The sequence below is a fragment of the Camelina sativa genome, chromosome 14 (genome assembly GCF_030686135.1).
Source record: "Camelina sativa cultivar CO46 ecotype springtype chromosome 14, ASM3068613v1".
Lineage (NCBI taxonomy): Eukaryota > Viridiplantae > Streptophyta > Magnoliopsida > Brassicales > Brassicaceae > Camelina > Camelina sativa.
The window spans coordinates 8,186,153-8,213,738 of NC_141893.1; the positions used below are offsets into that span (position 1 = coordinate 8,186,153).

Sequence of the window (27,586 nt, forward strand, 5' to 3'; positions counted from 1 at the left end):
TTAGAAAATTCAAAATTTGGATTTACTACAAAATCAGAAAATCCAAAGCTTTGAATTGCCTCATTTTAAAGGAGCATTTTTTAAAAATAAAATGTGATAATTTTTACATAGAAATAATGGTTTAAGAAAAAAAGTAAGTTTCATAATTAAATACCAGATTCCAAACATGAAACAATTTATTAACAATGAGGTATTATTACCGCATTAGCCGTTTGGTGTGATTCATTGTAATAATGAATTAAGGGATAATACTGAAGTTCGAGGAGAGAGTTTTTTTTTTGTGAAGTTGTTGACCAGCGTGATGGATACGGTGAGACTCTGAGATTGTAAGTAAAACAACAATAAGTGCGATGTTGATCTCAAACTATTTTTTTATTCCTTTCTTGCTTCTCTAGGAGAAATACAATGATTTATTTTTTTTCTTTTGGTCCAACAAAAATAATGATAGAGAGAGAGAGAAGTTATATATTTTGGGATTTCGAATTCTAGAGCAAGTTTTTTTTATACTTGTTTGAATTTGGAAATACCAATGATTAAACTGTACAATAATACCTTTCGAATTTATTAGATTTAGTCTAACAAAAAAAAAGTTTCTATGTTACTTTAACAGAAAAAAAATACTTTAACGATAAAATTTACATGTAGTGTGGTTTCAACAACATATATATGTATACATTAGTACATTTCTCCGTTATGTTCGATCGAGTAGAAGTAAGAACTGCATTATTTCGAAGTCGTGTTCTTTTTTTTTTCTGATTTTGTATGTGTACAAAAAATGGATATATCCCCGCGTAATTGTAATCTAGATTCTAGATAGGAAGAAATTGCCGACTACAAAAAAAAAAAAAAAAGATAGGAAGAAATTAGGTGTGTAGACTTCGTCAATTATAGCAATAATAGTTATTGCGTTGTAGAAAATATACAAACAGCTAGAGAAAAAATCGAAAAAGATAAGCAAAATAACAAAATATTCCAATAACGGAAGTCAACAACTAGAAACAACGAAAATTGTATGTGTTTATTTGGCTTAGAAAGTAGAAACCACAACAAGTCTTGCTATCCTGACTTCGCTACAAGTTCAATTGTCAATGTCAATACTCGTTTTCTTTATCTTGGATTTACATTACCTTGGGATACCATTCAATACATATAATACCTAATAAAACGAAACATACCATTTCGCCCTAATTCTCTCTCAGGCACGATAATCGAGGCACTGCTCTACTCATCTTTTTTCGACGCCGGTAGAGCTCTGGCTCGCCGGCGTCGGGATCTCTCAAGCTCCCTGTTCCTTTACTACTTCTGTCTACTCTTTTCGTCTGTGTTTTTGGTTCTCTTCACCGGAGGTCTTCGGAGAATCTAGATCTCAACTCCGATTTCGCATCAGTCTCAATCAATTCCCATCGTCCCTCCGCTTCCGTCCTCCTCTCTCAGTGAGACTGCTCATCTGAATATCCAACTGACTAAATTCACTCCTCAACCCCCCGAAGGCCCTGGTTCCATTGGTGCTTGTCTCTCAATCTGGTTTTGTCCACAATCAACTTTAACATCTCACCTATCCTCGGATTTATATCCTCCCTCTAAGTGTTCGACTTGGCGGCAGCCGGACGGGAGCTTTGTGTTGACACTGGAGCCTTTGAAGATCTTGACAAAGAACACCTTAACCCCGGCTTGCTCTGTTCCAACCTCGTTATCTCTTTGGCCCAGGTTTGCTCCCCAATCTTACTTTGGAACCCTGGTAGACAGTCTATTCGCTTTAGACTATGACTCATCCCTACATTGTAACCTTCCCCGATCCGCCTATAATCGTATTACTTCAAGTTCAAATTGTTTAGTCCTGATGTTAACTGCTTGGTCAAGACGAGGCTCCCTCGATAGCAGAATATTGGCTTCTTATAATTTACTTGAAAACCCTTTGTGTCGAGTTCAGTGTGAATCTAGGTTTGGTATTAACTCCACTCTCTCCCTCCCTATTCAAGGCTCGATGTGCCCAATGGTATCACTAGTTCGAAGACTACTTCTGATCCTTAAGCCATCATCATTGGTAGAATGGTGTGAGAGCTATTTGGAAACCGCTTTAGTTGGATCTCCCAGGGATTATACCTTTGAGGGAGACTGTTTGGTGAAGCTTGGCATCATGATCCCACCGTTAAGATGTTGGAGTTACCTTGCTTTCACCAGCTCCCTTTATCCACCTCACCCGATCCCTGAACCCAATCAAGAACTATTTGGCATATGTATGGTCGCATCAATTACCTCTGCTTGGTCAAGACGAGTTTCTCTCGGTAGCAGAACATCGGTGTCTCCAAGGCTGCTTCTTAGACTACTTTGTCGAGGTCAGTCTTTTAACCCTGTCCGGATGCTTGCTTTATGTAGACATATTTATGAATCCGATCCGACAACTTGCCTGCACCCTACCCTTGAACCATTTGACCCCCTCTTTCTGTTACCGCCTTTGGATAGAAACCTTGGGTATGTTGATCTAGTCCAGGACCAAACTGTTTACAAGTTTTGTGTGGATTTCATTTACCACCATTTCTATGTGAGGGATGACCCACCTGCTTTGTTACGGCTTGTCACCCTTCAATTACGATTCCCGGTTTCATCTTCTTCAATCACCATGATCACTAGACAACCATCTCACCGCTTAGCCTCCTCTATGGAGTACACTTTTAAAAGTTCCTATGCGTCTATCGCAAGAGCGAAGTATGACCAGCTGTTGGTCAGAGATTTCCTGAAGTTTGCCTCCAAACTTAAATCCTATAAGACTTCAAAGATCTTTCACCCTTTGCAAACTCTTCAAGGTTATGCATCTTGTTAGAAGACTCATGTAGTCTCTATCTTTACATTTCTTGTAACCTTTTGCTTCTAAGCTGTAAAAACATCCCTCTTTTGAGGTTTTAAGTTTAATGAAAGGTTGTTATTATCTAAAAAAACATATAATACCTAATTAGTATATATGTGTGTTGTTTCGACAAGATACCTAATTAGTATCATTCCAATATAGTATAATATTTTCTTACAAAGGATTAGAGCTATATTACCGTGATCAACATTTAGATTTAACTTACAAAGGAAATTTGTGAGTTCATACATAAACAACTAAGAGCTTAAGTGCTTTTGTTATAACTTAATAAGGAACACGTGGTGGATTAAGTATGCATAATCATATACGTTGAAATATTTTAAAGCAAAGCCACACTGTTTTCATATTATTATGGATTTCTTCTGTGATTTTTTTTTATGTTGTTGTCAATGATTCGATCATATTAATATTTGGTAGGTCAGAACAAATCGGTTCAATTAATTGCCCAACTAGACCTTTCAACTTCCTATCTATCTATCTATCTATCTATGAACCTACTAAAAAAACACCAACGTCGAGAACCCAACATATTATTCATGCTATTTTTTCCAAAACCTTATCGTGTTTAATTCTGTTCATTAAAGTTTCATTATACTCTCGAAATTTCGATATTTTAACTCGTTATAAAATCTTCCGAAGAAGGAAGAAATGCTTTAATCGTCGGCAACTTTAAAGCTGGCATATCTTAAAGATTTTAAACAGGAAAAGTGACGAAAATATTGGGATAAAGTGTATATTTTTTTTCTGTTGAAGTGAATGATTATGTTTGGGCATTGAGATGATGGCGGGTTCCAACTATCATGCATGTCATTGCATGTGTAATTTCTGTTGTTACGCCAACGTTTCGATTTAATTAAGTTCAATCACTTTTTGCATACAACATATTTACATCCCCACTAAATATGGTTCTATAAACTATAATAACATGTATATTATAGTTGTTATACAGAAAGTTCAATTATACCACAAATTGTTATAGTCAAATTTTATTTTAATCGTGGTTTATGCTGCAGCGGTCTTTTCAAGTTACCTCTTTTTTATTTGTTGGGGAAATAACTCCATAATTTATGCAGTTTTCTTAATTAAGTGGGCTTTTTAGTTTGTAACATAACGGGCTTATAAACTTCTAGCGAGGTTGAAGAACCGATATGGATATGGAGACTTTTGCAGAATAGGAATATAGGATAGATTAGCATATCTACAATATAATTTCACAATTCCTAATATATATCTCTATATAATTTTAATTTTTGAATAGTTATTTCTTATTTATTTTTTCAACTTCCCCACCAACTTGGTGGCACCAAGTCTCTCTCCCAAATGTTTAATAGTCAAATTAGAGCTGAAAACGAAAATTTCTCTGACCGCTAAAGTAACAGGGGTACTCACGGGCAAGACATGAAAAGCAAACGCCACGTGTAAAAACGAAGACATACGAAACTTGAGGAGGGCAAGGCTTCTACGTTGCAAATAAGAAAGAGCCAAAGGGGGGAAGAGGTAAAAGATTGTAATTACAAAAAGAAGCTCAACTTCTCCAGCTTCTTTTAGCTAAACCCATAAATTCTTCTGTAACTCTCATAATTATATAATATTTTTTAAAGTAACAAATTTGACACTAATATCTTCGAACTACAAAATGTTCACTGAATCACTGTATTTGGTTAACTGTGAAAAGGGTTTAAAAAAACTTATAAAAAGAATTGAGGGGAATTCTTTTAGAAAATAAAAGTATAGTGTGCTATTTGAAAACAAATAGAAGAAGAGGGGTATAGTTGAAACTTTAGGTAACAGAAATGAAGTAAAAATATAAAAAGAGAGCAAAAAAAAAAAGTTGAGACCTTTAGAATTGGCAGCAGCCTCCGTGTGGTGTGACCAATATGCTTGGAGAGTAGAAGAAGAGGCTTCTTCTCTCAGTTTCGACGGCAACGTGATCAAGAAGACGAACTCGTTGGCGCCTCTATTTATTTTCAATTACCACCTGACGAAATTTTTGAAACCATAATACCTAAACACAAGTCAACGCCACCGCTTGTTCAGGTGACTTTTGTATTCTATTGATCTCGTTTATTTATGATTCAATTGGTTCAAAAAATCTCAGCTTCGATGGGTTCCCTACTTATAATCATCGTACGAAGATTTCTTGGTTTCGTTTCTCTCCGATGGGAGATGGGTTTTTCTGTTTTTGTTTTGTTTACTGGGTTTAACGCGTTTGCTCGAGATTTTAGCTCAAATTTGATAAATTATAAAACCTTTGAGCGTTAGTGGGATTCTAATGTGAATTATATGTCGAAAAGAGAGTCCTTTGGTGATGTAATTTGGGCATTTGGTTAGAATTGAATGTTCTCTAACTGGGGGATGCAGGGGAAGTATAGAGCTTTCTGTAAATTTTTCTTGGGAAGTTACTCATTTTCAAGTGTGTTATGGTTCATTTGTGAGTATACAATAAATTTGGAGGATTTAAGTTGTTGGGAAGAAGCTAGTTGTTGTAGTAATGTACAAAGGTTGGAGAAGAGCTAAATTGGGTATGTTTCTAATGCGTTCTTCCACAATTCATGGATTGGTTGTATGCTTGGAAACCGTCTTTTATGCATTATGCTTGATGATCATGGCCTGTGAGTTTATCTGAATCTGTGGTTTTCATTTGTTATTGTTTTAACTGCAGAGAAATGATACGCGCAAAGCACATTAGTAACCTTTCGAGTACAGCAAGATCCTTTTTCCTTAATGGATCGAGACCAGTAGCCGATGGGAATTCGTGTGCATACACGGACGATGAAACTTGTGTCTCGAGACGTCAGCAACTTAGGAACGATGCTGCACAGACTGAAAAACGACCACCCGGTATTCTCCCTAAGCCTTCAGTAGTGGGATGTATATTACCAGGAGGAGAGGTAACTAAACCGGTGGTTCCAAAGAAGGTTGATGATTTTGGTCGGCCATCTCTGTTGCCTCAGCGTGTTTCTTCTTCCCCTGCTTTGCCTCTTAAATCACATTCCGTTAGTTATGCATCAACCATCGTTGGAAAGGAGGAAGGTAAAGCTTCTTCAGAACCTATTGGCGATCAGATTTTCAAGGCAGGTGTTGTTGCGGTAAACTTTTTGTCAGATTTAGCGAATTGCAAGATTCCTTCCACTGATGGAGGAGGTGAAGTATTTGGTTTCTCGAAAAGCTGTATGGTTGATCCAACTCGGCCTCTTTCAAGTGTTAAGTCGTCGAATGTGAAAGCTATAAGAAGAGAGCACTTTGCCAAAGTTTACCCTAGATCAGCTGCTAAAGAGTCATCAGTGGGTAAAATTAGAAATTCTAGTAGCAACGTCCGAGGGGCTAAGGAAGCTGAAAGAACTGGATTTGTTAAAGGATTCAAACAAGTTTCAAATTCTGGAGTAGGGAAGTCGTTACCCACAACAAATAACACATATGGCAAGAGAACAAGCGTGTTGCAGAGACCCAATATTGATTCAAACAGGTTTGTTCCAAATGGTTTCAGTAATACTTCAATGGAAATGGTGAAAGGGCCTCCAGGGACTGCTCTGACATCAAGGCAGTATTGTAACTCTGGGTACATTGTGGAAAATGTTTCCAGTGTTTTGAGAAGATTCAGGTGGGGCCCTGCTGCTGAAGAGGCACTTCGAAATCTCGATTTGAGGATAGATGCATACCAAGCAAACCAAGTTCTTAAGCAGATGAATGACTACGGAAATGCTCTTGGTTTCTTCTACTGGTTAAAAAGGCAACCTGGGTTTAAGCATGATGGGCATACTTATACTACTATGGTGGGTAATCTTGGTCGTGCTAAGCAATTTGGTGCCATAAACAAGCTCCTCGATGAGATGGTCAGAGATGGATGTCAGCCAAACACAGTTACATATAACCGACTTATCCACAGTTATGGCCGCGCCAATTACCTGAACGAAGCTATGAATGTGTTCAATCAAATGCAAGAGACTGGATGCAAACCTGACCGGGTAACTTACTGTACACTGATAGACATTCATGCTAAAGCTGGATTTCTCGACATTGCCATGGATATGTACCAGAGAATGCAAGCAGGAGGTCTTTCTCCTGATACTTTCACTTACAGTGTTATAATCAATTGTCTTGGAAAAGCTGGACATTTACCCGCTGCACACAGGCTCTTTTGTGAGATGGTTGATCAGGGTTGTACCCCTAACTTGGTCACATATAACATCATGATAGACTTGCATGCCAAAGCGAGAAACTATCAGAGCGCGTTGAAACTTTACCGTGACATGCAAAATGCTGGATTTGAGCCTGACAAAGTGACTTATAGCATTGTGATGGAGGTGCTTGGGCACTGTGGATATCTCGAGGAAGCAGAGGCTGTTTTCACCGAGATGCAGCAGAAGAACTGGATTCCGGATGAGCCAGTTTATGGTCTTTTGGTGGATTTGTGGGGAAAAGCTGGTAATGTGGAAAAGGCATGGCAATGGTATCAGGCAATGCTTCATGCTGGTCTGCTACCTAATGTTCCTACATGCAATTCCCTTCTTAGTACTTTCCTTAGGGTTAACAAGATAGCTGAAGCTTATGAGTTATTACAAAACATGCTGGGGCTTGGTCTACGCCCATCTTTGCAGACATACACGTTACTCTTGAGTTCTTGCACAGATGGTCGGTCAAAACTCGACATGGGTGTCTGTGGCCAGCTGATGGCAAACACGGGTCATCCGGCACACATGTTTCTCCTCAAAATGCCAGCTGCAGGTCCGGATGGCCAAAACGTGCGCAACCATGCGAACAACTTCCTGAATCTGATGCACAGCGAGGACAGAGAGAGCAAGCGAGGAATTGTGGACGCGGTGGTTGACTTTCTACACAAGTCCGGGCAAAAAGAAGAGGCGGGATCTGTTTGGGAAGTTGCTGCACAAAAGAATGTGTTTCCTGATGCATTAAGGGAGAAAAGCTGCAGCTACTGGCTTATCAATCTCCATGTAATGTCAGAGGGAACTGCAGTCACTGCTCTGTCTAGGACGCTTGCTTGGTTCCGTAAGCAGATGTTAGTCTCTGGAACTTGCCCTTCCCGGATTGATATAGTAACTGGTTGGGGAAGACGTAGTAGAGTCACCGGTACCTCGATGGTGAGACAAGCAGTTGAAGAGCTCCTCAACATCTTTGGTTCACCGTTTTTCACGGAGAGTGGAAACTCAGGTTGTTTCGTTGGGTGTGGAGAGTCTCTCAACAAATGGCTGCTTCAGTCTCATGTTGAGAGGATGCATTTGCTGTGAGTTTTTGTATCACATTTAGGCTTTTTATTTTTTTTATTTTCTTTTGGTCGATTGCATCTTATGAATTGTTTAGTTTGTAAGTCATAAGTTAAGGTTAGAGGCTTAGAGCTAGACATGGAGTTTCTCTCCATTCTTTTGTCCTCTGCTATTCAGTTGTATCTTCCTCGCAATAATCTGAGATGACTTGGAATCAATTGTGGTAAACATTCATCTAGATTTCATAATATGTCGAATATTTTTTCCATACAAAATCAAATTCTTTCAAAAAGAAGAGAAAATTGTTATAGACTTGTAGATGTACAAGAGAAAAACAAGGAAAATTGGATAAGGGACTAGAAAAGTCTTGTGTTGTAGGAGGCACAAGAAGAGCACTTGTGATAGAGCCAATGGTAAGGAGCATTTCCTTTTCTCCCACAATCATTACACAGTATTACCTGCACCCAATCATCCATATGCTTAAGTTAAAAATGGAACTGATATTTTGCATATGTATGAGTGTGAGAGAGAGATGAACCTGAGTTTGGTTTAAGTATTCATCTGGCATCTTTTGTTCTGCGAGCAGTGCGTCTAACATTCTAAAGTAAACCTGTGAGTAATAATTCATTGATTAGTGTGAATCACCTTAATAATGCTTGAGCATTGTTATTCGTCACTATAAATGGCCAGATAAGAACTAAGAGCACACTATGGTGTCACTTTTCTTGTTCGTGGAGAAACACTATGTTTTGAGTTTTTTCTTTTTCTTTTCAGGAGCATTTTGATGCCATTTGCTATCTTTTATGCGACTATGTTTAGTAATTGTTCAACGAGAGAAACAGAATTTTGGTGTATCTAACCTGCATATCCCCTAGTGATTTGCTGCAGATAGGGCATGTGTAATGCGAACATGTGTACTCCTACAACCAGAAACAACACACTTTCCTAAGTAATATGTTTCAGGTTTTTAATAATTGCCATATAACATATTGACAGATGAGTTAAGGACCTGAAAGCAGGTCGAATGCATCACGTGACCGCATGGAAGAGCCTTTACGGGAGAATTTGAGGTAAATATGTATTCATGGCAAATCGGACAGTTATCTTCTAAGCACTTTTCTCTGCATACATGTTCTACTAAGGTTCGAGACATACAAGCATTGCATTTCATGCAATGGAAGTAGTCAATGCTTAGTCCTTTTCCTAGCCTGCAGAGATTGCAGTAGGGACAATGATAGATTTCCCTGCAAAGTAAACCTTTAATTCGTCAGAAACTATTAACCATGTTATCAAGTCTATCAGAAACAAATTGCATTTAGATATGATTTCTACTGAGGTTGGGACCTTTTGGAACCATAGAAGACTTTAGCAAGAAAGAGTTAACTGTCATTTATCAACACTAGTTCTCCAGATTCAGCATTTCATATTCGAAGCTATATATCTACAACATCCACATCCTATATAAAATCATCACAATGCAATTTTTACTTACACTGCACCAAATTAAGCAGTAGAAGCTTTACCTATCATCGTCAAATAGCTTGCAGATTTTGCAGTAATATTTTCCCATTGACGAATTACATGAAGTATTTGAGCAACTCGCACCTACTGGCTGAATTATCAGGCACTTCATGCACATCATCTTTGTAACTTGTTTCCTGCACACAAGTATATTGAACAAAATTAGAGACAAATGAAGGTGCAGCAAGATTAATGATGTTTGGTACATGGAATTAGAAGCAACATACCTATCCAATAAGTGATCAACCTCTTCATCATGGCATCGTATACAGGTGAAGAGCTGGTTGCAACAAGGAGCAAGAAGCTTGCAATTCCTTTTGTAGTGTTTGCAGCCAAAGATCAGTTTGTGAGAATCTCGATAAGATGGATGCTGACCAGGAACTGCGTCCCTATTGCTTGCGAGAATGGATGGTTCAAGATTATATATCCGTTGTGTGGCAATCCAACGACTGAAAAATTACAGAACCTAGTGTAAGTCACAACAAAGAACATAGAAAATGGGTTATTTAAGAATGATTCTTGCATAATTTACTCAACGAAGAGTTATTATAGAGAGTTTTTTTCTTCTTTTTCTAAACACATACTCATACATATGTCTACTTTGGACATACAATTCTCTTACAAAAAAAGTTGGGATTGCAAAGCTTACCTCATTAACAAGTTCTGGATGATATATGATTTCTTCTGAGGATCTAAGGAAGAGTCACGAGATATTCTTCTAATTGTAGCCTCCACATCCTCTTGACTCATTGATAATAGGCACTCATATTTACTGTCTTGACCAGAAGATTTCTGAGACATTTGGAAAGCTTGAGCAGAGTTTCTGAACTCACAGTTGCTTTCAGTTTGTTCTCTGTACTTCGTTTGGTCAGCACCTAAACGCACCTTTTTACTTTCTGAGATTTCCCTATGATTTTTCTCTTTGTTGCCAAATTCTACCTTGTTATTGGGAGCAATCTTTCCAAGTGGCTTATTCATGATACACTTTGAATCTGTCTCTACAAAGTCCCGAGGTTTGCTGCAAATGCTCCTCCTATCCTCATCAGCCGCTCCTTCAAAGAGATAGTTCCAGACAACTTCTAGAGGATCTGAATCCTCAGATGGGTTCTTATTTGTTACCCCAGTTTCTTCTCCTGTAACATTACAACTGTACCATTCTGTTAGCCATTCACCAAACATAGTCTTCCTTGTTGCTTGACGCCACAAGGACATCACAGCATGTTGTTCATCAGGGATCAAAGATTCCATTAACCAGGGAATCATATCTTGCAATATTTCTCCACTTATTCTTCCAAGCATGCATGCTATGATCTTTTCTTGTTCTTCAATAGTGAAGCAGCTTCTGAATAAACACCAAAGCTCAGTTTCTTCACGGTGGAGATGCTCAGACAATAGCTTATGAATGGACTTGCATATATCCTGGAGACTCATACACAACTTCTCATACTTGACATTCCCACGTTCCAGTACTACCATGTTCAGTTCTGCCATCTCATTCAAAAGGAATGATACTTTATTGAGGTGTTCAACTTCCAGTTCGTGGTCAATACTGTATGACTGACTAATGTTTTGTAGCTTACCCTTGGCCTCCAAGGCTGGAAATGCAATCTCATCCTCTGCATCTGAATGTATCTGATACAAGAACTTTATAAGATGAAACCGCTGATGAAACTCTCCAAGGAAGCTACAGTCTGTTGCCAGTCGAGCTGAGCCACATACAAGATAGTCTAGATCCTTCTTCATTGCCTTGTGAAATAAGAAAATCAGATCGATAGGTTTCAAGTCCATCATAGTTAACTGCTCGCCAATATTCTTGTCGCCAAAAATGTCAGGAAGATGTTGAAGAGGCCTGAGCTTTCCTTGGATAAGTATTTGCTGATTCATCGCACTCGAGTAAGGTGTCTCATTCATGTAACCAGCTGGTGGATCGATTGGTTGGAAACAGGTTGAAGACTTATTTTTAAGCAAATAAGGATCGGATCCTTTGCATAGTTGGTGTTGTGATTTCTGGCCGAAAGATCCAGAAGCTTCTTCATTGTGTTCCTCTTCAGAAGAACATCTCGGTTTGAACATAAAGGACAACTCATTCCAGAAACTCTCAACTGGTGTTTTGCCTGAATAACCGAAGCGAAACCATTGCAACAAGAGCTGCGCAAAAGGTTTATTGGGAAAAGAATCTTCAGAACTTAAGAAGTGAATGATTGACTGACATTTATCTTCTGGCAACTGAGCAGAAAACCACATTATGACACACTTCAGCAAACCAAGAGGCAGGACATGTAGGCTTCTGTATAGGAGCTGCCTCTGCATTTCAATGTTGCAGTTCTTGCTGATAATGGGAAATACCTGGACAACAATGAGTGAATACTTTGGATGTCATATGGAAACAAACAAGGCAATTAGAAGCTAAAGATAAACATTTTAAAGAGACTATCAATTTCTACTAGTTTCAATAATAGCCAAAGTATCAAAGTTTGATAAGAATATGAAACTGTTTACCTCTGTTTCCTCTAAAGAGAATTGCTTAGCTACTGTCAATATAAGGGATTCCAGTTTCTCCTGAAGCGTTATCACAAAATTTTCACTCCCTTTTCTAGTTTCAAGGTCTAGAGACTTCTTGAAGTCTTCCACATGGCCATCAATGGTGAATTGCTTTGAAGTGGAAGAGTGTTGCTGATCCACCATATCTTCAAACACTGGGTAAAAGAACTTCTTAAATGCATTGCTGCAATGAAGTATGTCACCAGTTTCTCAGAGAAAAGAGCAGAAAAAAAAAGAAGGAAACAGAACAAGTCCAAGAAACTACACACCATGTCAAAAAGAAGAAGAAAAAATCAAGTTCCCCAAATTTATTATTACCCATAAAAGATAAGGACATCAGCAAGGAAGTTTAGCCGAACCACTAGCACATTGAGATCCAACGAAAGGCTTGGAAATGTCAAGTGGTTTAATCCTTTTTGAATGTCTACCAAATCTCTTTTAATTGCATTATGCCAAAGCTGAACACCATGAATCAGAGTGTGTCCTGTATCTGAACTAGAAAAGGACATTTTACTCCACTGCCAAAAACGTTGAAACATCCCACTTGATGAACTTGTCTGAGCTAAGTTATTCATATTTTCAGACACTTCTACAGATTGCACTCCTTTCATGATCTTTGTAAGATCCACCAAAGACGATTGACTATCCTCAATGAGCCAAGAGTTTATAACCTTAAGAAATAGCTTAATTTTGTTACAATTGCAGAAAAATGAATATCCCAGAAACAGAACCACATCTCAGTACAGAATATATACCAGTTGCAAGGAGACATCCTTCGGGACAACTTCTTTCATACAATTCTCAACTTCAGATTTCTCCACGGGAGAGAGTAAAGACGTCATCCATGGGAAAACTTCTTCCAAAACCATCACCGGAACACTACAAATGAATTGCCATACTAGTGATGCCTGTTCTTCAAAGGAGAAGTTCTCAATCAACAAAGGAAACACCTGCATTACCAAGTATGTACTGGTCAGGCACCACAATATGATACAGGTAACAGAGAAATCTATTACGGTATACCTGACGCTCTTCTTTAAGCATATGTTGGCATATGGAAGATTGAATGGTGCCAATGCATAATACAACTTCACGAAGCACATCGGAAGTAGTGTTCCCTCTTTCCTCTTCAAGAACAGTTAGCCAGTGAAAAATGGAAGTGAAAAGATCATCTGTGGCATCATGTTCAAGCGAGTAATTAAAAACAATGTTCTTCACACGTGTGTCTAGCGCTGAAAAGATAACCTGCCAGAGTAAACAAACATTACATAACTGTGATGAAATCGGAACTATTCAAGTCTTTGATCATGTAAAAACTCTGTTCACTCACTCGTTGACTTTTTTAGCTGTAAGATGGTTTAATTTTTTTTCGTTTTGTTAATTCTGACTTTAAAAGACAAAACAAGAATTTAGTAAAACCACTATTCCATAAACAGCAAAGATGATATGATATGATGATAGCTTCGTGTGTCCTAATATGAATCATTAGTATAGTTTTGCTAAAGCATCCAATGTTTTACTAAAACGATTAGAACAAATAAATTGTGATTTTAGGCTAAGACTAGATCTAACCTCATCTTCAGCTGCGGAGTGATACTTATAAACAAGCTTTAGAAACTCAAACTTAGAGCGGAGCTCCAGCGCCAGATCAGAACCGGACCGTACCGTACCACCGGCCAGACACTGGAGCTCCGCTAGCTGCGCACGGAAAGCCTTGTGGAAATAAACAAACAAAAGAATGGGAGCATCGGACAAACGAGCATTAATAATCACCGCCGAAGCGGAGGAAGAAGAAGTCGACGCAATATCCGGCGGTATATCAACCTCCCGACGGTACTTGTCCGGCGGAAGTGGAAGAGGATTTCCGACTCCCATCCACCATGAACAGGTCGAGAGAAAAAAAAGAAGGAGAAAAGAAGAAGGAAACGCGTTGACGAGAAGAGAATGTAATTTAAAGGGTCGATCATCTTCGTCGTCGTCCTCGTCAAGCTCTCTCTCTTGCTGTGTAGATTGAAGATTTGTTAATTAATATTTTCTAGGGGTTTAGAGGTTTTTATTATATTACAAGTGATGATGATGGAGACGTTCTAATACGTAACAACCAAGAAGGCTTTTATCATACATTGGCGTTGGCGGGACTATTTATTTTTTCTTGTCCCATGTGATCCGCCATTTTCTCTTTATTGTCCTCTACCCTTATTATTTTTTTCGTTTTGTAGTTTTTATCTGCCACATAAACATTAATTTTTATTTGCCGACAAAAAAATTAATTATTATTTTAATTGTTTATAATACTTTTTTTTAAATTGTAAATTAATTAGAAAATACATCAATTTGTCAAACATAATACTCTCTCTTTCACAAACAGTTTGAGTTTGACATATTTCACACAAATTAATTTTCTTTTGAACTATACATATTTATGATCTAAATTCAATAAAAATAGCTTTGGATTTAAGGGTAAAAAAGAAAATTTAACATTAAAATTTAAAATACTCATTGGAAATATAAAATAATATTTTTTTGTAAAATAAAAAATTTCTTTAAAATGACACTCTATATAAAACAGAGTGAATATATTATATAACTCGTGTACTTACTAATTATCTTATTTCATAGTCTATGTGACATTAAATTTATTATTTGTGAATTTTTTTTATACTCTTTAAGTTTTATCGATCTTATTATGAATGTTGTTCAAGATTTTTCACATATCTTTTAAAGAAGATAATTCAATTTTTCTATTTTATCTCTATTAATATATTTTTATATAGTTTTTTTCATTGATCGATGTTAATGTAATAAAAATAAAACTGAATTTTTTAACTAAAATATATATTAAAAACGACATTATTTTTTAAGAAAACGAAACTGATATGAAAGATAGAGAGAGAGAGAATATATTTTCAAATTTGAATCGGAAGTATCAAATTCATTTGGTCAAACATCATATGTTATATTTTTCTTTTAATGTTATTTATCTACCACCATTAGTTATATTATATACAAGTATACAACACATAGTCACATTCAAACATGAACTTGAAAATTAAATGGTTTTGAGTTTATTTTAAATCAACAGTTAAATAAATAATTGACGTGACCAAAAAATATAAGTATGAGTCATTAACTGACGTTCATTGGCTGAGTCAGCATCTTTGGTTACTCCGTTAGTTAAAGACCGTTGATTAAATAAATCTTCCCCGTTCCGTCTTGCTTCTCCACACGTGCCGTCATGTGGCTGTAGCGTGCCTTAACTGTCTATGTCACGCCCACTAAACTGGGCCTACTTAATAATAATTGCCAAAGGCCCAATAATGGATTTTAAAACAAAATAAAAATCTCAACTTCGTGTGCATGTCGTTTGCGCCAAGAGCCTGAAAAGTTAAAAAAACTTTTATAAAAATCTTTATATATTCTCCGGTGGAAGATGTCGGCGGGGATATTGAGAACGAAATGGATGGCGATGACGGCGAGTATATGGATCCAGTGCACCTTAGGAGGTTCCTACACCTTTGGTATCTACTCCTCGATCTTAAAGTCAACTCAATCTTACGACCAGTCAACCCTTGATACGGTCTCTGTTTTCAAAGACATTGGTGGTAACGTCGGAGTTTTATCAGGACTTGTATACACCGCAGCCACCTTTAATCGCCGTCGCTGTGATGGACGAGGAAGAGGAGGACCGTGGGTGGTGATTTTGATCGGAGCGGTTTTGAACTTCACCGGTTATTTCTTAATATGGGCTTCTGTTACCGGTTTGATTTGGCGGCCTCCGGTTCCGGTTGTTGGCATAAGCTTGAAGATAGCTTGAGGTGCAAGCTATACCAATCCTACCGAGTTATGGAATTAGGATTAATTCTATTTAGGAGTTATCTAAATACGTTAGTTTACCGGTTTAGAATAGGAAAGTTGTCAACTCTAACTCTAGTGTTGAGCAATTGTTATAAATATCAAGAGAGCGTTTCATGAAGAGGTGCGCGTCTTAGGGTATTTTTGAGAGATGCACACAAGGTGTGTGACGTTGCCCCATCAATAAGATAGAGATCTTTTGATGGTATTGTTGAAGTTCTATTTCTAATTAATGAATTCTGGACTTGGTCCCGGTGATGTAGGTTATCCGAACCCCGTTAACAAACTTGTGTCTTGGTTACTATTATGCTCTTCTATACACGCACATGAACGTCTAATACTTCGACATATATAGATCTAGCCACATATATGTGCTTTATTTGGTATCAGAGCCTATAGAGAATTGTTCTCGTTTCGGGTGTGATCCTGGATTTGTGGCTAGCGGAGAATGCATATGAGAAGGTAGAGAGTATTTATGAAGGGGCAGAATAAATCACAAACTCTCATAAAGGGTTTGTTCTATCAGAGTTGTATGAAGAGCGCAACTAATTTTGATTGTTTCTATTACCGTCGTCAGGACACGATTGAGAAGAAAAGAGTTTTACTGACATGGGCTTGAAAAGAAAGGTTAAGTGGATGAGAATTACTGTGTTCATGAACGTGTGTAAGAGGAGAATGAAATTGTGAACGTGACAGATAGGAACAAAGACTCATGGATTGTGTAATTTGAAACAGTAGAAATCATTCGTGTTTGTGGGGTTTTTGTTGTTAGTTTGTCTGCTCTAAGACTTAGAAGATACAAGAGATTGGTTTGTTATGGCTGGCTTACCGAACCAAGATCTATGTTTATTAAGAGAAGAAGATAGCATGGGTTTGGATTTTTGGGTTTCAATGGCTATCAAGATGTTAAATCAACGATGGTGAAATTGGTGTTGACAAAGTCGATCCTCTACTCCACAACAACGTTTTGGGATATAATTGCAAAATTAAAGATTTGAGTCTTCATCTCCAGCATCAATGGTGATTCACAATGAGTAAGGAAAAATTAGAAACATGTGTTTAAGAAATTTTGTCACAGGCTGAAATCGATGGAAAAAGTATTACTAAGGCTGAAGATGGAGTGAGAAAGAAGAAGTCAAAGAAGGTGACTTTTAGCGTGAATTTAATTCAAGGGCCTACTCCATATGGCTTTGAGAGAAGAGAATCATCAGCTCAAGGTAATGATTCATCCTCAACAGAAGAATCAGAAACTTCAGATGAGGTTAAGTTTGAAGAGAATGAAGAAAGATCTGATGACCAGCCACAATTGAGAAATCACAGTAAAGAGCGGACACACTATGATAGTGACATGAATGATGAAAGGGTTTTGGAGGATAAACCAGAAAATGTCAATGGAGAAGCGGACTTGACAGAAATTAGTTTGGTTCAGGAGAGTTTAAGCGACTAAGTTGAAATGAAAGATTTGGGAAAAGCTTCAAGGATTCAGGGAATGGAGATCAAAAGAGATGGAGCAAAGGAAGGTCTAGCTCTCTCACAGGAAAAGGAAGTTGAGACTTTCGAAAAATCAGAAGCTAAAGCAGTGGTAACGCCAACTGCATCTCATTTCAAATCAGGGAGCTTAACTCCAGAAGAGAAGGCGTCGGGAACCAAACTTATGGACACAAGATTTCAATTCATCACAGATTGGGTATCTAAAGGAGAGATAGTCCTAAGCAAGATACTCACAAGTATAAATCCAACATATGTTATGACTCAAGCATTACCTGGGCAGGATCTTCAGGTCTGCTATGATCTTCTCAACATCGCCTGAAGGACAACACAGCTCCAGGTAACTCCACTATCGACATTATAGGCTGGCAGGAAGGAAAAAAAAGGGGAAACAAGTCAGCGTGAAAAAAAAAAATATTATGTCGATAAAGGTAAGTGAGGAGGTTAAGGGAGTTACCTGTAGCTGTGGGCACCTGGAATTATGGTGAAGAGAATTAGATTCCAGGTGGAGCTGTTGGGAAAACTTCAAGAAAAAAAAAGACTTAGTTGAGTTCTTGAATTTTTTTTTTGGAAGTATAGAGTTATGATAGGGTGATTCAGGATCAGAGAAGTTGGTTACCAGTGGAGAATCAGTTGTAGATTCTGATTCCAGGTGGAGGTTCTGTGATGAAAATTCAGAAAATCCAAGTTAGGATTTTGGTGGCTCAAGGGTATAATTCCAGCAGCTAGAGATCGAAGGATGATTCATGGTCAGGAGGGAACCTGAAATCATCAAGGAGAAAAAAAGAACATGGGATGTTCAACAGAGGAGCTGCTGTGAGAGTAGACATGAAACTGAAGTTAGAGTTTCATTGAGTCTCTAAAAAATTGAAAGAAGATGATCGAGGGAGATAAGGCTTACCAGAGATCGACTTAACAGGTGAAGGCTGTAGTGCTTATTAAAGAAGCAGTCATAGAGTTGGTGGAGAAGGAAGAGTTGTGGTTGTCTTCTTGAAGGAAGAACGTGTGGTAGCTTTCACCGGAGGGAGTCGTCAGAGAACGTACGGTGGTAGTCGACTTCACAGGAGACGTTTCGTCGGAGAAGACGAAGGAGCTGCGTTTGATCCATTGGAGGAGACGAAGTTGATGTCTCAAATTCTTCGATAAAGATGTTTCGTCGGAAATGATGGAGGAAGGCACCGGAGTTGCTGCAGGGGATCGCCGGAGGAGATGGTGATCCGGTGGTGTTCAGCTTCACGGGAAGGGAGAAAGAGATGATGTCGATGTGCTCATGTCACGTTGTGTGATTTTTGACAAAAGGTGGAGTTTGTTGTTGGGTTTGGCAAAATCACACTTATTGGGCCTTGTTGGGCCAGACGAAAATTGACATTAAGAGAAGAGGTGAAGGTTCTAGAGCTCATGTACATATATATTATTGTGTCGTTGGATCAGAAGGATCTTATTGGCACTAGAGATTTGGAAGAAAATGAGTTCAAGCTTAAGAGGGAAAATGTTGGCATAAGCTTGAAGATAGATGCATACAAGGTGTGTGACGTCGCCCCAACAATAAGATAAAGATCTTTTGATGGTATTGTTGAAGTTCTATTTCTAATTAATGAATTCTGGATTTGGTATATAGATCTAGCCACATATATGTGCTTTACCGGTTATGTGTCTTTTTATGTTCATAGCTGCTCAGTCTTTGACGTTTATTAACACGGCCAATGTTGTGAGCTCTTTAGAGAACTTCGCTGATTATGGTGGCACTGCCGTTGGTATCATGAAGGTATAAAAAGGCTGGTATATATATGTGTTCACTATGATCCTCATTAATTTAGTTGTACATATTGAACATCACAAAACAGGGGAGATATATAGTTCGGTAAAAATTGGAAAGCTTATGCCTTGCGCTCGTACTTTGTAGGGTTTTGTTGGTCTAAGTGGAGCAATGTTAATTCAGATGTATGAAACAATATGCCCTGGAGATCCAAAGACATTTATTCTTCTACTTGCGATAGTACCTTCACTTCTCTCTGTCTTGGTGATGCCTCTAGTTAGGATATATGTGACAAGCACGGTCGATGAGAAGAAGCATTTAGATGGTTTATCAACTTTGTCACTTATCATTGCAGCTTATCTTATGATCGTTATTATTCTGAAGAGCACTTTAAGTTTACCATCATGGGCCAATGTCGTCACGCTTTCAGTTCTACTCATTGTGCTTGCCTCGCCTCTACTAATCGCGATAAGAGCACACCGAGACAGTAGTATTGAGAAGCCATTATCACCTGTTTATTCTCCTCTGGTGGACAACCTGGAAGCAACGACGATCTCTGAGGAGATCTTATAGTGCTAAAGGAAGACAATAGCTTGAATCTTTTACAAGCTATGCGTAACGTAGACTTCTGGTTGTTGTTTCTTGCAATGGTATGTGGAATGGGATCGGGGATTTCGACGATAAACAACATTAGACAATTAGGTGAGTCTCTTAGATACTCAAGCATCGAGATAAACTCATTGTTGGCTTTATGGAGTATATGGAACTTTATTGGTCGGTTTGGAGGTGGTTATGTCTCGGATTTATTGCTACACAGTAAAGGATGGCCACGTCCGTTGCTAATGGCTACAACTCTTGGAACTATGACCATAGGTCACCTAATCATAGCCTCTGGTTTTCGAGGGAATCTTTACCCCGGTTCGATTATCATAGGCATTTGTTATGGCTCACAGTGGTCGTTAATGCCAACAATAACGTCAGAACTATTCGGGGTTAAGCACATGGGCACAATCTACAACACCATTTCGATTGCTAGTCCTATGGGTTCATATATCTTCTCTGTAAGATTAATTGGGTATATCTATGATCATACCATTACGGGAGAAGGTAACACGTGTTACGGTCCTCATTGTTTTCGATTGTCATTTGTGATCATTGCGTCGGTGGCTTTCCTTGGATTTCTTGTCTCGTGCGTGTTGGTTTTTCGCACAAAGACGCTATATCAACAGATCTTCGAGAAGAGGTTCCATCGTCGATAAGATGTGTGACTTGTGAATATTATAGTGTATAGGTACATAATATTTGCTCAGTCCCATTTGAGTTATGTATTTACATTTGTTATATAAAAAAAAATATTGTAAGTAAGCTACTTACGTATATACGTTGTATAAAAATACAAGTACGTATATATATATGTGTGAGGTTCTTTGTTTTCTTGGAGAAGTTTGTAGTGTCTATATTCTTTTCATATGTTTGTAATTTAGTTCTTGGAATTATAGTTTGTGTGACATAAATGAAGTATTAATAATGTAAAGAACCAAAGTTAGATCGTTTTTAAACTCATTGGACCGATTGAGAAGATCATAAATGATCAACCTTTGCTATTTAGAGATCCCTTTGTTTTAGATGGTAGTTCTGTTCTACTTTTACTGAGTTACTTCAATTGTCCATGTTATTCATAGTTATATTTCCCAAATCAAATAATATTTTTTTTTGTTTTTTATCAACAAATAATTTTAATTTATTTTTTGCAAATTATGATAAACAAATATAAATAAATAGAGAGTTATTTTTTTATAACAATTTTCATTATTCAATAATTATTTTGATAATTGTAAAAAGTGTTTTATTAAAGAAAAAGCCATAAATAAATAAGTGTCGAGAGAGCCCTAATTAATAAAAACTGTGAGCCCCCATCGTCCTCTCTCTCCCTATTTCTCCTCCCATCGTGTTTCACTCTCTCGCCTCTGATCAAATTCTCAGAAGAGAGAGACCCTTGTTTTGACATTTATTTTACCATCCATTCTCAATCTATCTCTCTCTCTCTCTCTCTCTTTTTTTTTCCTTTTCTCAGATTTTTCTCTCTTCCTTCCTTCGTCTCTCTAACTCTCAAAAACGACAGCGTTTTCAACAACCCAGTCGACGCTTTTTTGGAGAGCTTCCTTCTCTTTTTCTTCTTCCCTTCCCTTCTCCTAAACCGATTTCGATTTCCCCAACAATGCCAAAAGGGTTTTGATTCTCTCTCTCTCTCTCTCTCCCTAAAAATCTCAAATTTAACAAAACAAAAAAAAAAAACCCTAATTTCAATCTCTTCGATGGGTTCCTCTTCCGATATCGTCGTCCCTGACGGATCTCCCCACTCAACCCCCGAAGATGCAGCTCCGGTTACGGATACCACCACCGTCACAATTCCAAAGGAGGAGCCTTCCACGCTTAGGAGAACGCGTCCTTCACGTGCCTGTACTGTTAGGGCACAGCAGCGTCTTCAAGAACTGCAAGCGGCGGAGAGAAAGCTCAAGCAGCCTAAGAAGGAGCATAAACGGGAGCAGCATCGACGGAGAGAAGAAGAGGTGGTAGAGGAAGATGAGGATGCGGATGGCGATCAAGAAGATGATGATGATGAGGACGGGGGCGATGAGAATCGTCAGCAGCAATGCGTCGCTGGAGGGAGTTCGAGTTCTGGTAAAATCGTTACTTCTCTTGTTCCTCCGCCCGAACCTTCTCAGATGCCGCGGTGGAATCTTCGTTCCATGTGGGAACTTGCTTCTGTGCTCAATTTCTTGCATGTGAGCTCTCTGTTTTTCTTTTAATTCTCTGATTAGTTTCTTCCGATGAGTAAACTCACCATTTCTCCTTTTTTGTTTCTTTTTCTGGATGGTGAAGGTATTTAGACCGCTTTTGAAGATCAATGCTGAGTTCTCAGCTGAGGAGTTTGAAACGGCCTTGCTTTCTCCAAACGATACTTTGAGTGATATACATATTCCTCTGCTAAAGGTTGGTGCTTTGGTCTAACCATTGCTTTGTTCTTTCTTACTCTTTTAGTGTATTACTCGTGTCTCTTTTTTTTATCTGTTTCCTTTGGTTTCTGTTTGTGTTAAGTTCAATGTAGTACTAGAGGTTGTCTCATTGATATACAGCACTTGTTTCTGGGGTCTGTAAACCGAGTGCTGGCTCTTATTAGTACGAAAACTAGTGATAAGACTTTTTTTTTTGGGGTGCTGTTAAAAGTTTAGATGTTTGTTTTATGGAATCCTGGGTGCTGTGGCCAGTGAGAAATAGAAGGGGGCCTGTTAAAGATGTGTTAATATCTCATTATATTTCATTTTTCGGGCAAAGTGGACTGCTAACTCTAGTTCAGACGGGATATCAGCTTCCCGTTGAAACCGTGTTTCATGGCTGCTACAGGTGTATCCTTGTCTGCAATTCAACTTAAATATTCCGAGAGAAAAAATGAGGCTTGGCTAGACTGCAACCAACTTGTTCAACTGTATCATGAATTTACCGAGTTTTTATAGTTCGAATTGAAGGGATTGTTAGTTTCAAATCATTTTGGCTGAGCAGCTGATTGACCAACACATAACATCTATGTTTTTGACTAGCTTCCGTCCTAGGCACCTTATAGGCTTGTATTGCCCAGTTCAGATCACTAATATCTCTGAATCGCTTTCTTGAGTTATGTTAGAGTTCACTGACTGAAATCCTTGGTCATTGTCATGATATCATGATTTATATGTGTACTAGTTATTATTGCCTTTTTACTTTTAAGTGCTGATATTTCTTTTGGTTTATGTGGATGCTAATCAACCATGATTTGGAAAATAGTATTCTTCGCTACTATGAAATGTTAGAATTACTTTAACCTTTTCTCTCTATGAGCAATATACCATTTACTTATTTTCAATTTGCAGGCCATTCCTCCTGTAACTCGAATGGCCCTCACACGTGATACCTGGGTCACTGTCTTGTGCAGAAAAATAAGAGATTGCTGGCATTGGGTAGTGATTGCTAAACTTCTTTGTCGTGATAAATGAAGTACTTATTTTTCATTATATCATGTTCTGACGTGAACTTCTTATACTCATTTAGGTCGCAGAAGGGGACCTTCCTATTGTTGCCTCGCAAGGGTGAGTTGTTATAATTTTCTGAATATCATGGTAACTGTAGTAACACATTTTGAGCTTCTCGGCTTACTCTATAGGAGGGAGATTGAAGTGTACAAGAATCTTGATCCAGCCATTCGTGTGGTGATTTTGAAAGCTTTATGTGATATCCGTGTTGAGGTATTGTTGCTACTGTATGTCGATCTATTATCTAAATATCAATTGATATTACTTGCATTGGTGTACCACGTCTGTATTACTTGCTGTTCTTGTTTTGTCACTTGAAAATAAGATGGTTTTAGCACTTACAGTTTCGATTGGTTTTTGTGAATTTGTACAGCAAGAAGATATCAAGAGCTACATTGACAACTCTCTTAAAACTGGCGTTCATCTGTCAGTTTTCCGCAAAGATCGCGTTGGGGGTGATTCACATGGAGTTAATTTTTGGTCTGTAGCAAAGAGAAAAGACCTAAATAGGACTCCCTTGTTTGCATATCTCTGATATAGCACCTGTTTGTTTCTTATGTAAGGTATGAGGATGATCCCTTAATTGGTCACCGTTTATATCGGGAAATAAGGAAAGCAGAAGTGTTGAAGGTCAGAACAAAGGGTTCCAAGATTCTTCCTAACATAACATACCAATGGGAAACTGTTGCCACTAATTTCAATGAATTCCAAGACGTTTCTGTAAGTCTCTTTTTCAATCAATAAGTCAGTCTAGTTAGTCTGTAATTAATTCTTGCTATGGAATCTGGTAGCTTGTTTCTGATGTGATTGTGATGACTAGACGGCGTGCAGGCTAGTATTACCGTGCATTGAATTATTTATCTTCTTTACTGATAGATTTTACAGATGCCCAAAATGGGATTATACTCTATAGGTTGAGAAAAATGTATGTGGATAATCAGTTATGTTCTGAGGATGGATGTAATTTTCTTCCCAAAATTTGTTACTCAAGGGATGGTGCATACTTTTAGATTGCTTGAAAATTATCATTGAAATCTTTGGTGACTGTGAATGAATAAAGTTAAAATGTTAGTAGTGCTAAGAATTGGCTGAAAAGGGCTCATGTGCAAGTCGAGTCTACTTCGATGTAGGTACATAGTTGGATATTTTGTGAGTTAGTAGTATTCTGTATTTATGTTTTTGTTAGTTGTCCAGTATCTTAATCTTGAGGGATGTCCTTTCTGGGGCAATTTTGTTGCAGTTGATTATATGGGTTAGCAAGGTAAACACAAATAACTTTATATTGTGGATCTGTTTCAATGCTTTTGTACCTCCTTCCGCGGAGTGGAGATCCTATACTATTCCGTTGAAACTTATGTTTTGGACTGAACTTCTTTTCTTTTTCACTGACGATATCTGTGAAGGGCTAAATTTATATAATGAACAATAGGTATAACTTTCCATGTCTTTACTGCTGATTGAGATGCTGTGTCTCTTTGTATTGCAGGAAAAACTTCTTCAAAGTACTAGTAGAATTGAAGTTGCTCTAGGGAAGAAGTTAATGAAAGATATGCTTCCTGAGATAGAAAAAGAACACAAGGTTCCAATCTGCTCTATTTTTTTTTTCCCTGTTTTCCGTCTTGGTAGTAGAATAGAACTCTATTAGACTATTACTAAGCGCATATTCATGGCTGAATAATTCTTATTAACGGCATCTTTATATAATGGTATATCTTTTCCCACTGTCAGAGGAAAGAAAAACTGTTGAAAAAGCAACACAGACAGGCCCTTCTCCTTGATAACTTTTTGGTTGTTGACGGTCTTGGTGCTGGACGTTCTCTCCGTGATAGGAAGCCAGTTAGATACACTTTTGGTAACGTTATAATCTTGTTGGAAATCCACGCTGTGCTTCTTATTTTTTGGCATTAAAGATCCATCTTGATCAATTCTGGGCTGATGAGGTTTACTAATTTTGAATCTTATTGCAGATGATTATGATAAGTCCATAAATGAAGCTATCAAAGTAACAAAGTACGTCTACGTCTCCCTTGCATTTAATCATCTCTGCCATTGGTTTCCTTTAACGTTGTTATTTGGTGTCAATTATCCATTGTCTTTTTTTACATTCTATTTTGTTTTTCGTGATACTATCTCAGGAAGAAACATCCATCACCAGAACATTTTCTCCACAGAAGAGAATCTGCCAGATTGGACGCTCTTGCGAATGGCAGATCGACCAGTTCAACCCACCCTACTGAGCCTGTGAACGATACAGCATCTGCGAGATCTTCTGATTTTGCTGATTATGATGATTTTGATGAGCAGCGAGATGAATCTCTGGACAGAAGGCAAGACGCAGTGTATTTCTCTTCTCTCCTTAAATTTCCCCTCCAGAACTTGCAAAACTATAGGTTGAAGTAACAAGTATCATTTCATGGCAGTAACAGGCGCAGACAACGGCCCCAACGGTATTCAGCTACAGACTTTGTTGAAACTGTATCAGACAATGAGGTAGAGTTTCAAAGTGACGATGACATTTATGGGGAAGCAGTTTATGATGAAGAATACCTGAGGAAGCGCAAACAGAAGAAGCTCTCTAGTGGTTCTGAGGGAGATGAAGAGAAGGGAGATGAAGAGTACAAATGGGATGAAGACAATGCCGAGTATGAGGAAGATGAAGAAGAGGAGGAGGAAGAAGATTCTGTAAGTGCAAGCGAAGAAGATAGTGATGAACCCCGGAGGGTTAAGAAAATTCCACGGAGAGAACCTAAGGTGAGATCAAGGTCAAATGATTTTCGGCCAGGCCTTAGACGGAGTAAAAGAGCCACAAGGATCGATTACCAACAATATGAGTTCTCAGAATCAGACAAAGAAGCAACAGGATTGGCGAAACGTAAGCGGTTGGTTGAGCCAGATGAACAGTCTGATGAAACAGGGAATGGGGATTTCACGATGGGAAGTCAGGACTCTGAAGAAAATGCAAATGATCTAGAAACAAAATCTGGTGAAGAAGAAATAGAAGAAGAGCCGAGAGAGGTCAATGACAATGCAGAGACAGCATATGGTAAAGAGAATAATCAACTTAACAAATCAAACGGCACAACAGACCAAGAAGAAGTTGAGGGTGTAGTAGGCAAAAGACGTTACCTCGACTTAAACGAGCTTGCCCCTGTATCTGGTTTTGATGATGGTCCAAGTACAGTATTGAAGGATGATGATAAGACGGACCATTCATAAGCAAGACAGAAAGACTTATCTTTGTCTTAAAGCTCCCTCTGGTCAATCACCATTGTATGATAAGAATGATTTTCACGAGTTATTTCCTGGCAAAAAAACCCTTGCAGAGAAAAGTTAAAACGGTAAGAGACACTTCATTGGGTTTTTCTCCATTCAAGCATATCTGCTTCTTGTTTTAAGTACTTCAGGCAAATTGGGCTGATAACTGAAGAGATGAATGTTGTTGTGGAGGCCGAAGAGGTATGTGTAGATTAGGTTAGTCATTTTTTCTTACCATGAAGAAAGAAACAATGAAGAGGGTAAACCAGATATTCCTAAGAGCTGTTTAATGTTTTTATGGAATTATTATTAGTGTACAAGTAGTAACTTTCTCTAACTTTTGTATTGACTATAAGAACGCGTTTAAGGTCTCTTAGATTTTGGTAAAACGAAGCAGCTTTGAGACTTGCTGAATGTGATTATCATATTATGATGGGTACATAAAGCAAATCTTTTTAAAGGCTGTGAAACTATTGTGAGCTTCAAAGCCCATGAAATCACCATCAAGTTAAATAACTTGGATTTTAGATATATTATATTTACGATTTGCTATGTCTATATGTTGTTTGTCTTAAAGAAATATATTAGTTCTTGAATTATAATTGGTTTTACAAGCACAAACTTGTTGCGATCACCAATTCATCACTATCATAGATTATCCAAGTCCTTTCCCTTTTACATTAGTGTTTAATAAAAAAAAAACTTTTTATTGTTACCATTTACTACTACTAAAATAAACTTTGTTAATCACTCACTAAAAGATGGCTTATTTTAGAAAAATCAATAAATATTTTCTGTAAACTTCAACACTTATACCCTCTTTTTATTTCATTAACATTTTTATAACCTATGTAATGAGTTGTGCTAAAGAACTTGGAACCAAATGTTTATTCTTTGATAAATTTAATTTTGGAGATGTGGGAAAATAAAGATGAAAATAATAGTTTATATATAATTAAAGAATCATGCATATGTAATTTAAGAAAGATGAACAAATATATTCATGCCTTTCTTGCCA

At 37.8% G+C, this 27,586-nt stretch overlaps 3 protein-coding genes and 1 pseudogene across 14 annotated transcripts; 3 read left to right on the top strand and 1 right to left on the bottom strand.

The window, feature by feature from the left end:
* The first annotated feature begins 4,693 nt into the window (after positions 1-4,693).
* Positions 4,694-8,363, top strand: LOC104740591 (pentatricopeptide repeat-containing protein At1g18900). Of its 2 annotated transcripts, none has more exons than XM_087484712.1 (2): positions 4,694-4,903; positions 5,529-8,363. In XM_087484712.1, exon 2 carries the CDS (start codon positions 5,533-5,535, stop codon positions 8,110-8,112), a length of 2,580 nt encoding a protein of 859 aa, XP_087340838.1. In that variant the 5' UTR covers positions 4,694-4,903; positions 5,529-5,532; the 3' UTR covers positions 8,113-8,363. The 2 variants fall into 2 exon arrangements, with proteins under 2 accessions (XP_087340838.1, XP_087340839.1); XM_087484713.1 differs by having other exon boundaries at positions 4,700-5,388.
* Positions 8,307-14,177, bottom strand: LOC104740590 (zinc finger protein BRUTUS-like At1g18910). Of its 8 annotated transcripts, XM_087484710.1 has the most exons (14): positions 13,857-14,177; positions 13,723-13,785; positions 13,174-13,395; positions 12,906-13,100; positions 12,469-12,821; positions 12,109-12,334; positions 11,190-11,955; positions 10,259-11,093; positions 9,837-10,058; positions 9,612-9,746; positions 9,098-9,332; positions 8,949-9,008; positions 8,627-8,698; positions 8,307-8,546 (listed from the first exon to the last, which is right to left on the bottom strand). In XM_087484710.1, exons 1-14 carry the CDS (start codon positions 13,911-13,913, stop codon positions 8,445-8,447), a joined length of 3,543 nt encoding a protein of 1,180 aa, XP_087340836.1. In that variant the 5' UTR covers positions 13,914-14,177; the 3' UTR covers positions 8,307-8,444. The 8 variants fall into 8 exon arrangements, 5 of the variants coding, with proteins under 5 accessions (XP_087340836.1, XP_087340837.1, XP_087340835.1 ...); XR_015580142.1 differs by having other exon boundaries at positions 9,837-10,075; positions 10,259-11,955; positions 12,109-12,305; XR_015580141.1 differs by having other exon boundaries at positions 9,837-10,075; positions 10,259-11,955.
* A 1,329-nt stretch (positions 14,178-15,506) lies between these two features.
* Positions 15,507-20,617, top strand: LOC104740592 (protein NUCLEAR FUSION DEFECTIVE 4-like; annotated as a pseudogene). The gene is made up of 3 exons (XR_015579492.1): positions 15,507-15,934; positions 19,115-19,255; positions 19,394-20,617. The product of XR_015579492.1 is annotated as a protein NUCLEAR FUSION DEFECTIVE 4-like (transcript).
* A 512-nt stretch (positions 20,618-21,129) lies between these two features.
* On the top strand, positions 21,130-26,973 carry LOC104740593 (DDT domain-containing protein DDR4). 3 transcript variants are annotated; one of them, XM_010461244.3, is made up of 12 exons: positions 21,130-22,032; positions 22,130-22,240; positions 23,155-23,241; positions 23,333-23,370; positions 23,445-23,526; positions 23,687-23,793; positions 23,877-24,033; positions 24,800-24,892; positions 25,042-25,165; positions 25,281-25,323; positions 25,449-25,652; positions 25,734-26,973. In XM_010461244.3, exons 1-12 carry the CDS (start codon positions 21,562-21,564, stop codon positions 26,527-26,529), a joined length of 2,313 nt encoding a protein of 770 aa, XP_010459546.2. In that variant the 5' UTR covers positions 21,130-21,561; the 3' UTR covers positions 26,530-26,973. The 3 variants fall into 3 exon arrangements, with proteins under 3 accessions (XP_010459546.2, XP_010459547.2, XP_010459548.2); XM_010461245.3 differs by having other exon boundaries at positions 25,449-25,640; XM_010461246.3 differs by having other exon boundaries at positions 25,449-25,640; positions 25,740-26,973.
* The last annotated feature ends 613 nt before the right edge of the window (positions 26,974-27,586 follow it).